The following is a 14,199-nucleotide window of genomic DNA, read 5'->3' on the forward strand; positions in this document are numbered from 1 at the left end:
CCTCCGCTTCTCCCGTATCCGCTTCTTTCCGCTCCGCTCGTCTAGAGGCCCGCGTATGCCCCACATTTCTTGTCACTCTGAACGGAGACACTTTCCGATCGAAATACATTTTGAGGCAAGGAGAGGCGATTTCTTCGTAGAATGAGAAGTTACGCTTGTAAAAAAAATGCCTACCGGGTGCATGTACCAACGGCCAGACGGCTAAAGTGGTCTTATTATAAGACATAATATAAGTGATACATACGTAGGTGTCTTTTTTACGAGAAATTCAGATGAAAACTAATATTAGGTACGTACGTATATACCAAGAAATTAAAAAAAAAAACAATATATTAGTGTAAAATATTTTTTTGAATATAAAATCTTAAAATCACTAATTAATATACCTAAATAAAAAATAAAAACTATCTGTAAAATAAATAAATAAATCGAAAATCATAATTTTTGACGAGATCCTGCCAGCAGGATCAACGAATTTAATTTTATACAAAAATTATTGCATATTAATTTGATACTAAGTACCTAGCCAATGAGATTTATATGTCCAAAACTAGACCAAACAATTTTTTGTATATTTCTTAAGTAGCTGGAGTTAGTTGGCCAAAAATGTACTTACTATCGCAGCGATAGTATCACTCAACCCTAACAAGCTAGAAATTTAACTGAACCAAAAAAATTTTTAGTACGTGTTAAGGTCTTTCCTGTGGACATTAACAAGTAAAAGGACTAAAGCCTAATTTTATGATTTTTGTACATGTTCTAAGCTTCTACTTCTTAAAAGCTGTATGATTAAAGCCTCATTAAACTGTAGGTAGGTACCCAAATCGTTACCTAACTCGTAATGTCCACATCGAAGAGCCAACCCCAACTCGTAAGAACTAGTATAATCATAGACTAGGAATCCTCTAGACGGAGTTTAGAGCAATTATTTCATGAAACTGATGCTGCCAAAAATACGGGGTGCGGGGGGACGAGGTGAGCGAATCCCGCGCCGTGATTGGTCCGTTCAAAGACACGGACAAATCACGGCACGGGATTGACTCGAAGATGGAGTAAAACTACCGTATAAGTGGCAGAGGGGGTAGCGTTACTATGCTCATTCTAGAGGATGTCTTGCCTGTGAGTATAATCTATGTTTAGTCTGTACACCAACACCAACGAATAAAGCTTAACCATCCGTCGACGTCGTCGTATTTTTTCGGTTGGCGACAGAAATGTCAACCCTTGATCTGGTAATGTCACAGGGAGTTTTGTAATGTATTGAGATAATATTGGTTAGCCTAATAAACCACAAGTGACAGTGTTCAGACAGCTTCTGCCCGTGCCTTCGTCTTTAGCTGCCACAACTTTTTTCTTTTTCTTGCCGTTGGCGTCATATTTTTTTTCCTCCTGAAACAAGGCGTTTAGGTTTATTAGCATTTACTTTCGTAGATACAGGTATAGGTATAGTTATTTACGATACAAGTGCGGAAAAGAGGATCTCGTGTCGATTTAAAACACTCCCTTCGGTCGTGTTTTAATTTATCGCCACTCGTTACGAATTACCTATTTGCACGTGTATCGTACAACGTTTTACAGTACATAATTACATATGGCACTCGACATACGCACGAAAAGGGCTATTTTATGCACTAGTGCGGAAAAGTAGCCCCATATGTACTGTAAAAGATTTTTAGGATACTATAGTGTGAAAAACGGAACGAAGCTATTAAGCCTTCGCTATCCTTCATCTGACTTTAGATAATTTACAGTAATTGTTATAGGTAGTTAATTTTTTTAGACTGTATATTTCTATTGCCACTTCTGCAACTGTTGGTGACTAAATGTTCGGCTCCGCCATTTTGAAAAAAATAGGTACAAAAACAGAATCGACAAAAAAACTATTGAATAATTATGTTTTTCTTTTTTAAATAACACTTTTAAAAACCTATAAAATTTTTTTGAATATGCTTACAAAATTTCACGAAAATCGGTTGAGAATCGCGACCTGTACCTACCTACCTACCTGGAGTACTGAACATTTAACCCTTGGGTTAGTCGGATAAAATGAACCTTTGTTGGACCTTAAATGAAATGTGTTGAAAAAGATAAACAGCCGATATTATGTATCTACCTAAGGAGAACAAAAAACAGTAGTTCATAATAGGCCTTCATTAAATAGCAGGACACTCGTCACAAAAACCCACTTAACAAATTGATGCGGCGTAATTCCTATCACAAATACTAGCAAGGGTGAGTCGAGGGTTCCGGCCTAGCCAAGGTGACAATAGCTATCGCTTCGCCATCGAATCGCTTTGTGTCTCTCTATCACTCTTCCATATTAGTGTGACAGTGACAGTTGCGTTTCGTTCGCTACGTAGCGTTAGCGATTGGCATGTTGTCTACAGGGCCTGGTAACAAATTACTTATAACTAGGCCACCGTCAATGTAGTAAAAACGGGTTGAACTTAGTAAAAACTATTTTTCCATATAGCCTCATTGAACTGGCGTATTTTGATTTTAATAACAAGCCACGACTTAGATCTGGATCGTTTTTGGTCACTCTATACTACACTATACTATATTTCTACTGTTTTTATTATTAGGGTTCCGTACCCAAAGGGTAAAAACGGGACCTATTACTAAGACTCCGCTGTCCGTCCGTCCGTCCGTCCGTCTGTCACCAGGCTGTATCTCACGAACCGTGATAGCTAGACAGTTGAAATGTTCACAGATGATGTATTTCTGTTGTCGCTATAACAACAAATACTAAAAACAGAATAAAATAAAGATTTAAGTGGGGCTCCCATACAACAAACGTGATTTTTGACCGAAGTTAAGCAACGTCGGGCGGGGTCAGTACTTGGATGGGTGACCGTTTTTTTGCTTGTTTTTTTGCTTGTTTTGCTCTATTTTTTGTTGATGGTGCGGAACCCTCCGTGCGCGAGTCCGACTCGCACTTAGCCGGTTTTATTAGTACTGAACTCTAACAACATATTGGTGGTAACTAAGGTAGGTCAGGCATATAAGGCCCAGCTGTTTACAAGGCCCAGAAGCCAAAAATCACATTTCCAATAGTATAATTCGTTCGACACTTCACGAACACAAAGAAACAGTCGATACAACGAGCTGGCAACAGCGCTTAGATTCGCACGCGCCGCCATTTTGTCAGTACCGTCCAAACAGTCTTTGAGTGAGGTTGCGGCTGCGCTTGATGTAAATTTTACTAAAAGAAAATTGCGTTTTCTCGAGGTTTCTGATTATGCACTGTGTTATTTTTTAATTTGGATGTAAACAGAGATTACCTGGCTGTATGTAGAAAGGTAAGTTTTTAGTTTCATGTCTATTTTTATGTTTAATAATCGTCATTATTCTAGAACCTTTACTTTAGCTAATAAGGCCCACTGTTAGAGTAGGTAACAAGGCCCGGGCCCCGGGCCTCATTAAACGTATGAGATGTAATGGTAGACTTAAATTTGAAGTGCGTCAATAGATATAAAACAAATAAATAAAAAATACAGTAATAAATAGTTAATTTTGACAATTTAACTAAATAAATTTTAATGTTTTTAGACTTTTTCTTTCCAGATTATAAGCTTTTATATAAAGCCTTTAGTTCAAAAAGGCCCACAAAATTATGGTTGGTTGAAAAATTATGAGCGGTTCTTTTTTATTTTTGTTAAATATTTATGTTACCAGTGCTGTAACAAATGAAGGTTTAATTTTATGTTAATCTTACTATTTTAGAGGAAAATCGTTGATATGTTTAGTATAATAAGGCCCAAAGGCAAATAAAAAGACAAATTATAAATATCCTCATGTTATGAAGGTACCAAATATTGTTTCATGTGTAAGTGTGACGTTAAAAAGTTTAAAAACCTGTTATTTACGTTAATATGATCAATTATTTGGCGGGCTTTACTACCTACATAGTGTTTAATAAGGCCCAAAACAGTAGTTTTAAAAACACTAACACTAACCTCAAATATACTAATCTTTTCACTGTTATTTTGATTTATGAAGAAATTTAAATAAACGTGTCGTCTATATCGAATGAGTTTTACTTGTTATCCTGATTATATCGACAGATATTTCGTTATAAATAATGGTGGGCCTTATATACCTAATCTACCTTACTAGATAAAAAAAATCCCACTAGTTACCACTGGTGACAACTTGGTGGTAACTATAGTGGGAATAACCCACGTTGGTTTTAATCCACATCTCTCCGTTTCTCTGGATTACAACCAATGCTGATGATTGATTCCCGCACGTTTCTCATCTCCACCTCAGTGGAAAGGCAACCGAAAGGTCTCGATAAACTAGTTTGGAAAGAACTCGACGCACTCACTTGAAGCAAGGAATACACGTCCAGGATATATAGACAAAAGAAACACAATGCCGAGTGATCAGAGTGAGTGCCCAATGCTCATCCGCGGCCATCTGCCTGTTCGTTTATAGTGGCCATCAATTGCAACCTACGGGTACACGAGTTAAGTGTCACATTGCTCTTTATAGAAGTGAAACGACTTTAAAATCGGTCAGTGAGGGTTCACTTGCCAAAACCAAGTAATACACGGCGAGGATATAAAGCTGCCGTTCAGTTATCGAGTCATAAAACGAATAGGTCCACATTATCTATCGCAGTAAAGACGGCCGCAATCGTATCGAGCCATAAACGTTCTACAGACTCCCGCGGGACTGAAAGGTGATTGGAATGTGAGTTATGAGTGCTAAGTTAATAGTGTTTTGTGCAGCAGTTGCATAAATATGGGAGGTCAAAGAAGGCGAATGGTGTGGGTTAAATAATCGGGATGTGATTGGTTGTTGGGGTTGGGCGTAAACAGAAGAAGTTTCCGAAAATTAAACAAAACGTCAAACGCGCTTCTGCTACGATGGCGTCACAGTGTGTCATGTCATACCTACCTCTAAGATTTTCCCAATCTTGTATTTAGCGAGGATGGTCGTCTGGCGTCGTCAGATTGGCCGTCATATTGGAATAGAAAGCAGTCGTGGCGTCGATGCCCGCTGCTGCTAAGATAGCGTAACAGTGTGTCATATATACCTCTATGATCTCCCCAATCTTGAGTTTAGCGAGGATGGTCGTAGCGTCGTCGGAGTGGCCGACGTCTTGGAAAGCACTCGTGGCGTCGGTGCCTGCTTCTGCTTTAATGGCGTCGTCACCTCCAGGGTGCTGGATATAACAAAATCAGTATCAAATAAAATTAAAAGCTCGCGGAAGTTAGTAATGGAGGTGATTATAGATCCACAATACCTGGTCAACATAACTGGTGATGTCATAGACAGAGTCTTTATATACGATCCAGATAGGCGCACCAAGTTTGCCGTTGCGTGCTTGCACGTCCGCTAGTCTGTACTGTGTCGCAGCCATGCTTTACTTTGATATGGTGACTGTAAAAAAGGACAAAAAAATTAATAGAAAATATTATTCGCCGTTCACTTTAATTAAGGTAAGGTAAGTTTACAACTACTAATGTCCAGTGTACGATTTACTTCAATATACTTAGGCATACTCGTATAACAACATGTGATTAATGTTATTAGTCATACACTTTTTTGTTTCGCAATTGGCAAATGTGACTCTCTCTTATCTAGTTATAAATTTACTTTTTTAACTTATTACTCAGCATTTAAGTTGTAAAAAATGATGTAATATCCGGATGTGACCCTTATCTTATAAAGGGTTTCCGACATTATTGATAACTGGGTTTCCATGCTTGCTCTTGAGTATATCTATTATATAGTAGTACTATATAATAGATATACTCAAGAGCAAGCATTTGATAGGTACTATAATATAGTAAATACAAATGTTCGCACGTTTTATCAGAAAATTGGAATTAGTTGAAAGAGTATAAATTTACCAATGAACCTTTTTGTGTTACGCCCATTATAGCACAGACTAATATTTAATACAGTAATAATTCACATTATTTTAAGTATGTTAGGTACAAAAAACCTACAGATATTTTTACTTGTTCTTTTATAACACATAATGTCCATTTAAATATATTATAATTTGAATGGATAACCCTAATTTTATTTTCTTTCAGAGCGATTATTTCCGAAAATATTCACTTTATCAAAAAAGGAGACCCTTATTACTTAGTTTTGAAAGACCTACCCAATATTATGATACCCTACACCATTGGGTTAGTGCGAAAAAAAAACCTACTAAAAAACACACTTTGTATGGTACACAAAAACATTTTTCTTGTAGTTTGTATTTTACCGTTCTGTCGCCATGCATGATTTATGTATCCATGCCAAAATGCGGCTTTCTAGCACTAACAATCGCGGAGCAAAGCCGCGGACGGACAGACAGACGGACATGTCCAAACTATAAGGGCAGTTACGCCATGTAAGTTAAGGCCTTTGACTACGGAACCCTAAACACATAGTACAAAAACGTGTTTTTTAGGGTTCCGTACATCAAAAGGAAAAAACGGAAACCTTGTAGGATCACTCGTGAGTCTGTCTGTCTGTCTGTCCGACCATTACCCCCTTTATCTCGGAAACTACTGGGGCTAAAACTTAAAAAAAATACACAAAATAGTTCTTGACCTATAGATAACAGGAAAACATATTAGAAATGTGCAGTCAAGCGTGAGTCGGACTTAATGTACATTGGAACGCTTGGATCGCGAGTCCGACTCGCACTTGGCCGGTTTTTTATTGGTAACGCAATATTTTAAAATTATACATATTGATAACCTTTTCAGAGTTTCAAGTTTAATTAGTCTTATCAAGTAGGTATAACGTAAATAATATAAGAAAACTTACAGTGGACTTCGACGTATGGCCAGCACTGCAGTCAGCACGGTAGGTAGCAGACTGTACGACTGAGGTGTAAGCTATCGCCGAGCCCTTATCCGATACCATGATATAACGACTCGATTGCCAATTTTACTTGTGATAAGATAATATTTATCTAAACTAATTCGTCACCGAATTGCCAAAATTCTTTAAAATATTCTCTTGATAGTATTACCTTGCAAAATTTTGCTTCGGGTTGAAAAACATCCCGTAATTCTCGCCAGAACGGTCCCGGTCCGGCTCCGAGCCGAGGCTTCCGACACCTCGTTACCTGTGACGAGTGATCAGTAATCACGAGATGCTGTGAAGTGTCGGACGCCGCCGGATATCCGGACTCTTCTACAATTTATATGGGCCATTTTAGTAACACAAAGGAATTAATTAACAAAACACTCCTTTTTTGGACAGTCGTGTAAAAGTGGAATAATGAAGACCTTACCTATTTACGAACTCACATTTATAGAATTTCTTTCGCAATTTTATTTTATTATCTTTACTAGCGACCCGCCCTGGCTTCGCACGGGTTAATTCCCCCGGCTAATCACACGGGTTAATTCATTCTATCTATTAAAAAAACCGCATCATAATAAGAATAAGAACAAGAATAAGAATAATATTTATTAAAAGAAAAACCTTATTAATAATACATAATGTCCAGTGGCCCCCACACTAGGCTATGCCTGTCACGTGGTGGCCGGAATCGAAATTCTTAATCCGTTGCGTAGTTTAAAAGATCTAAGCATACATAGGGACAGACAGACAGCGGGAAGCGACTTTGTGTTATAGTAATGATTTACCGACGTAATTGATTAAACTATTGACGTAGGTAATTTTTTTTTGCAATTCATGTACATATCACTATCAGGTTGTGTGATTTTCGTTGATTACAATTAGTTTTTATCTAAATTGCAATTACTAATCTATATACCAATAAATGATAAAGTACGTAATGTTGTAGAGTACTTACACCAGTTACTTTATCTGTGTCAGACACGCCGCTAAATAATTTTATAGGCAAATATTTTAATATTTATACTATAAATACGAGTACAGTCAGCAGCAGAAGTTGCTAAGCGGGCGAGGCGGTCATAATTATAATTTATACCTTGACGCGCTCTTATTTTCTTAACAATAAAGTCGCGTCAAGATTATTTTGAACACCTCATCCGCTTAGCAACTATTGCTGTTGACTGTACTAAAATGTCTTGTTAATATCCAAAAGGTTTATGGTTAGATATTATACATAATTTCATGTAACTTGTTTCTTTCGTATAGGTTATAGGTTATAGGTATTCGCGGGCTTGGTTTCCGCAACTCGACGTCATATTATTGCGCCTATTTTGCGTGATGGCACTTGTTTCTTTCGTAACGTGTGCAATATAATAGTGATCGTGGTATGATTAAAGTATACCTATGTTGTGTCGTGGTTAAATCAGGGGTGGAATATTTCTTACATACCGAGGCTTATCTTGTACAGTCTGCATCAAAAGTATCAGATCTACCATCTAATAAGTAGCGTAACAAAAAGAGTTATCCCACCAAAAACATATTCCATATATGACTCGCACTGTCATAAAGTTATCAGATCTCTTGTAGAGCCAAGCTTCTAACTGTACAAGGCCTAATTTCGCTAACTCTACACCAGTTAGTCAAAATATGTGGCTTGGAATCGCTACCAACTTCGTGGTCACTATAATTAAGATGGCGGGGTGATTTGGTAAATCACTTCCTTGATCGAACAATATCGGAATTTCCAAAATTCATAATCTTGTATATCTACCTACTTACCTATATCTGATACTAGTCAAGTCATTCACTCGTAGATAACTACCTATTGTATGAATTTACGACTCTCCTATAGTGTAATATTGATATGCAGTGAGCTAACGTGGAATTGTGCCGCTAACGAAGAATTAGTCTTGAAACGCGTTTAACCATTATTTAACCCGGGCGCTTAGCCAACACCCGGCAATCCATCGTGGCTATTTGTAAAGTCCAGCTATCACTTTACTAAATGCAGTCATCTAACAACAGTATGCTCTACGGGCATACTTTTGACATTGGTTGTGACTTTCGTATTTTTTTTTTTTTTTTTTTATGTTTTTATGTATGGGTATCATTGCCTGAAATAAAAGCTTTGATTGATTGATTGATTGATTGATTGATTGGTGTTTTTTTTAAGAAGAACACTGCTATAGAATGCAGGCAGTGAATCCGGTGGCTTTACCGAGACAAACAAAAAGCGAAGCGCTAGTTATTCTATGCGAGCGAGTTATTTTCCGTTAGAAGATCTTCGCCTCGCTTCTCGCGGGCAACGCAAACAGCGTCCACCGATTGATGATATCTGTAGGTGTTTATATTATGAAAAGATACTATTTCGAAGCGAAAACACTCGCCCACGAGAAAAGAATCGCCCATCGCTAGTAGAAGCCGGTCAGATACTGTCTCATACAGTGGAATAATAAATAATAGCAAATTGAAAAACAACAGTTCGAATTTGGAATTTGTTGCACGACAATATGCCACATAATTGAATGACTTTTTCAATGGTAGTTACGGCTGTTTTGCGTGTCAGGACCAAATAATTCTCAACTTTTGCGCTTGGCGCGAATTTTGACAGAGTTGCTAATGAGTTACAAAATAAATCAAAAACTTCAATAATGTATTCCGAAGTAAAAATACTTGTGTTCTTGTGTAGGTATTCACGGGTCTGGGATTCAAATAAGAGTTCTTCATTTTGTTACATACCTACCTAATTTAGTAAATAATTAGATGAATGAGAAATTAGGAACTCCAAGTTATTATAGAGCATTCCAAATTGTCTAACACACGTGCCGTACAAACGAATCCTGTAAGAACAAGAATAAAAATAAGAGCATTCTTTTCTTCTATAAAATGTAATAAAAATGGACAGACACGTATAACCCTTTGACCGCCAAATACTTTAACTGGGTAACGCACCTACAGCCCAATATCAGCCTTCGTACATTCCGATAAGGTTCACGATGACGCGCCGAGCACGATAGGCGTGGCGTTCAAAGGGTTTGAGCTCCGTAACTATGGATAAAATTTGTAGTACCTAAGTAAATGTAAAAGTTATTAAGTTATATTAGCTGCGAAATACTTAACTTCAGAATCAAATATTTTTCTTTAATAAAAATAGAATTTCTTTTAAAGTGGCGTGAATGGATCCAGTAGTTCCAGTACACGTAGTACAACTTTTTCTAACTATGTTTTTCGTAGAAACGTTATCAAAATAACTACTGTTAATAAAATCGGTCTTTAGAATTTTTTCACATCTAGCTACTTCTCCGATCACTTCTAGAAAACTACAATGAATTCAAAAAAAGCCGTGAACATTAACTGAGTTTTTAATTAGTATGACGTGTTATCAGAAGATTGTACTTATTAGTATTTTGTAATCAGAATCCGATAGATAAGCGTGTGTATTCGCACGTACGACTTCTTATCCCTTATCTTAAGTGTTTACAGGTGTTATACATTGTCTAACAGGATCCTGGGACATCCCAACGAGTAATGTCCCTATATTACAAAGATATACGGCCCGATTCGGATTTTGAAATAGATATCTATAAGATATCTTTTAGACATCAGTCATCACCAAGATACGATAACGATATGTTTAAGATCTAACCTGTCAAATTTGACATTTCCGCGATTCTGGAGATACTCTTGAACGACTTCCACAAGATATGACTTAGATATCCAATTCACATCTAATAGATAACTCTATCTAACGTAAAAGTGACAATTGGTTGCCCGAATTGAGCTGCAAAAGAGAACTACATAGTTTAAATCGAAACTATAACGTATCTAGAACGGATCTAGTGTCTCTTGTGAATATCTTGAAGTTCGAATACGACAGATAGACGTTTTCCCTTTTCCTCTTAGTCTAAAAATTATAAGAATTGAAGATTTGCAATTTGTTTTAGCTTGACTGTGCATAACGAGATTACGAGTAGGTCCAGTATTCCTAATGTTTTGAACATCAATTTAGGGGGTACCGTAGGTACTCAACAAGGAACTACTTTAGTTTCGTGATTTTTGTATGTCTCGCCGTTGGCAACATACTTCGTTAATAATCTCATTATTCCGTTTACAAACAGTCATTGTGATTGTTTTTGAGTTATTTTTTACTAAAAAATATTACATTTTCACAGCAGCATCTAACAATTAAAGTAGGTATTTGATTTTGTACGATATGATTTTTGAATTGTTAAAAAAACAAGGGTTTTATTCGGATAAAGTGTATATAGTTAATTGAAGTCTGATTCCACGTTTTTTCTTGCTTGCACATTCTTGGATTTCAGTACCCAGGTGCCGCCTATGACCTGAAATTAACATATTAAATTAACATTGATAGTAGGTACCTTATTTTTGTAATTATTCCACAATTTTGTTGGAACTATTTAATTTCACTGATCAAATTTTATACCTACTATTAAACGAGAAATATCAGACTACATTTGTTGATTTACATATTCGTGAATATTTTATAAATCTTATGGAAACCAATAGAGCCTGAAATCGTTTTAATTTTAATAATTTCCATTGCCACGATTGATCGTTGTTACAACAATGCAAATAGGTATATGCAACTTTAAAAACCGAAATTGATGACAGTCACTCCGACCTACCTGTTTTTTGTCACTAATATATAGCACATCATATAATCGTTGGCATCTCGAATTCTGCGTTCCGGGGTTTCTGAAAATAATTAAGTAGGTAATAAAGTTTTTTTTTGTAAGGGTGGAATCACATCTGTCAGCATCGAGCCGCATTTTATATATGGGAAATTGCTCGTTAGTATGAAGATGCGTACGCATGCTTTCAGCTTTCCGATGCGTACGCATCTTCATACTAACGAGCGATTTCTCATATATAAAATGCGGCTCGATGCTGACAGATGTGATTTCACCCTAATACGTTCTCGCACTATATAAAAATGACGTACCTAGTACCTACATAATAGTAAGTTGAGGTTAAAACCTCAAAAGGTCCTCAAGTACTCACATCGACAGCGCCGACCTTGAACCGGTGTATGAAGACGTCCATGACGGCACTGGGCATGCGCGCGGCGCGCATCGCAGCGCTCGCGTCGCCGCCCGCGTGCTGCTTCAGCGGCCCCGGCCCTGCTGGGTGCTGCGAACATTGTTTCCAAATGTAATCGACGGTTCAAAGTGTTCAAACAGAGAAAAAAATACATAGATTGCTCACTCCATACATCACTTTTGGTACCAAAAAGACTATTAATTTCAGTGTCTACATCTAGCATCGAGTAGCGGAACTATCAGTACTGCTACTTGACAATAGATGTAGCACCGTCCGGAAAGTCTTATATGCTGTTGAGCATAATAAGACTTTCCGATACCAAAAGTGATGTATGGAGTGAGCACTCTTGTCTTACTAATTTCTATATGGTTCAAACGACATTTCAGTCTATTTGTCACGATTCCATATAAAATGAAGATGACTCTGCATACTGCATAAAGTTGCTAAGCGGGCGAGGTGTTCAAAATTACCTTGACGCGCTCTTATTCTCTTAACAATAAAGTCGCGTTAAGATCATTTTGAATACCTCGCCCGTATAGTTGCTAAACGGGCTGATAGTTGCAAAAGTACTACTTTCTTCGGAAAAAAGGTATAGGAAAACGTAGCTGTGTTGAAAAAAAATCTTAGTGTAATGGAACTTAGTCCAGTTAATATTTAATTTAGATGGCAAAAATTCTTAAAATTTTCTTATGAGATTGTGACTTTCACAGTCGTTAAAGCCAATGTTTCAATGTTCGTTATGGCTCCTCTACACGATGGGCCAGCGCCGGCCACTCCAAGGGACGCAGCCATGCGGTAGAATGAGATAGAAATATCACTTGCTCCCTTTAACGCATAAATGCGTCCCGTGGAGTGGCGCTGGCCCATCGTGTAGAGGAGCCATTAGAAATCTTGCCAAGCGCCTTAATTTTGGACAAAAAGCGCAACAGTTTGTCAATGTAACGGATTCGAACCTTTTGGATTTAGCTGAATGTCTATGTAAGGGTGGTATTCCACCTGTCCAATTTCTTTGTCCAATGTGTATTTTGTCGCACATTTTGCTTAATGAGAGAGTGAGACGCAATGACATTGGACAGATAAAATACCACCCTAAGCCAACTCACCACATCAGCGAAGTCAGTGAAGTCGTAGACGTTGTTGTCAATGACAAGGTACATGGGGCGCCCTTGCTCGCCGTCGAACTGCTTCACTTCTTGCCATGAGAACATTTTCTGCGGCTGAAAACGAATGCAATGAACCATTTTTATTCTTATTTTTTATTTATTTACATATATCTAAAGACGGGCCTTAAGGGCACTACGAAATTGTGCTAGTTCAGCGGTGTCACTCACGAATTCGAGCCAACCGTTCAGTCTAACGCAAATAGTTGAGACTGTGCTGGCACCATTCTAAGTGTAAGGGCTGAGTGGACGCTCAAAGCGGAGCGTTCGGCGGGGCGTGCAGCGTGGCGTCGGGCTCACAAGTAATTTGAGCAGCGTGTACTAAGGCCGCTCCTATACGCTTGCATTTGTTTAACATGCACGCCGCACGCCCCGCCCCGCTGCACGCCCAACTCGAGCGTCCACGCAGGCCTTACACTTAGTGTCGGTAACGTCTTTAGATATATGTATGTCAATGGTATGTATGTATTGTAGGTTAATGATTTAATTATGATATAATGTTCATAAAACAAACAGAAAGAAGTTACTTTTACACAAAAAAACTCACCAGTTTGGACTTGTCAGGGAATTTGGCAAAGTCACTCGCGTCTTTGGCTAGCTTCTTAACATGCGAGCCGGGCTCCAAAGCAGCTCCAGCCATATACGCGCAGCCGCCACCTACTTCTGACACAAAGGAAGCCTCCGCTATTCCTGAAATAAAAGAGATTCTTTCATTTAAGATTTTTAGTTAAGTACCTTATATAGGATGACTCACGCTAGGCCGGGCCGGGGCCGGGCCGGCGTTTCCGGCGCTTCCATTTTTATGGAAATCACGGATCAGCCGTCATAGAAAATGACATGTGGGACGCCTCTTCCCGGGCCCAGCCCGGTCTAGTGTGAGTCCTCCTTATTAGTTAGGAGTCACCCGGACAGCCGCCGCCAATCATATGCCCTCATTTTAAAACGACATGCTGAAATAACATGAAACATGGCATGAACATATTGAACATTAAAGCGACATATATATAGGAAAGATCTATGTCAGGTTAGTTCTTTTTGTTATAAATAGTAATAAAAAGAAAATAGAGCTAGTAGAAATTACTAGAGATGCAACGGATAGTTGTTTGGCCGGATACCGGATACCGGATATCCGGCCTGGACACTGGCCGAT

At 38.1% G+C, this 14,199-nt stretch overlaps 2 protein-coding genes across 2 annotated transcripts in view; both read right to left on the reverse strand.

Annotated features, from left to right (window-relative positions):
• LOC134654676 (uncharacterized) overlaps positions 1–14,199 on the reverse strand; it is a 262,505-nt gene that overhangs the window by 49,831 nt on the left and 198,475 nt on the right. The gene's annotated exons all lie outside the window — the stretch shown is intronic.
• Positions 1,261–13,728, reverse strand: LOC134654478 (uncharacterized). Its single transcript, XM_063509919.1, has 7 exons — positions 13,597–13,728; positions 12,993–13,106; positions 11,851–11,979; positions 11,519–11,544; positions 5,255–5,372; positions 5,045–5,173; positions 1,261–1,389 (listed from the first exon to the last, which is right to left on the reverse strand). The coding sequence occupies exons 1-7, from the start codon at positions 13,687–13,689 to the stop codon at positions 1,276–1,278; spliced, it is 723 nt and encodes a 240-aa protein (XP_063365989.1). The 5' UTR covers positions 13,690–13,728; the 3' UTR covers positions 1,261–1,275.

The sequence above is a fragment of the Cydia amplana genome, chromosome 15, assembly GCF_948474715.1.
Source record: "Cydia amplana chromosome 15, ilCydAmpl1.1, whole genome shotgun sequence".
Taxonomy (NCBI): Eukaryota; Metazoa; Arthropoda; class Insecta; order Lepidoptera; family Tortricidae; genus Cydia; species Cydia amplana.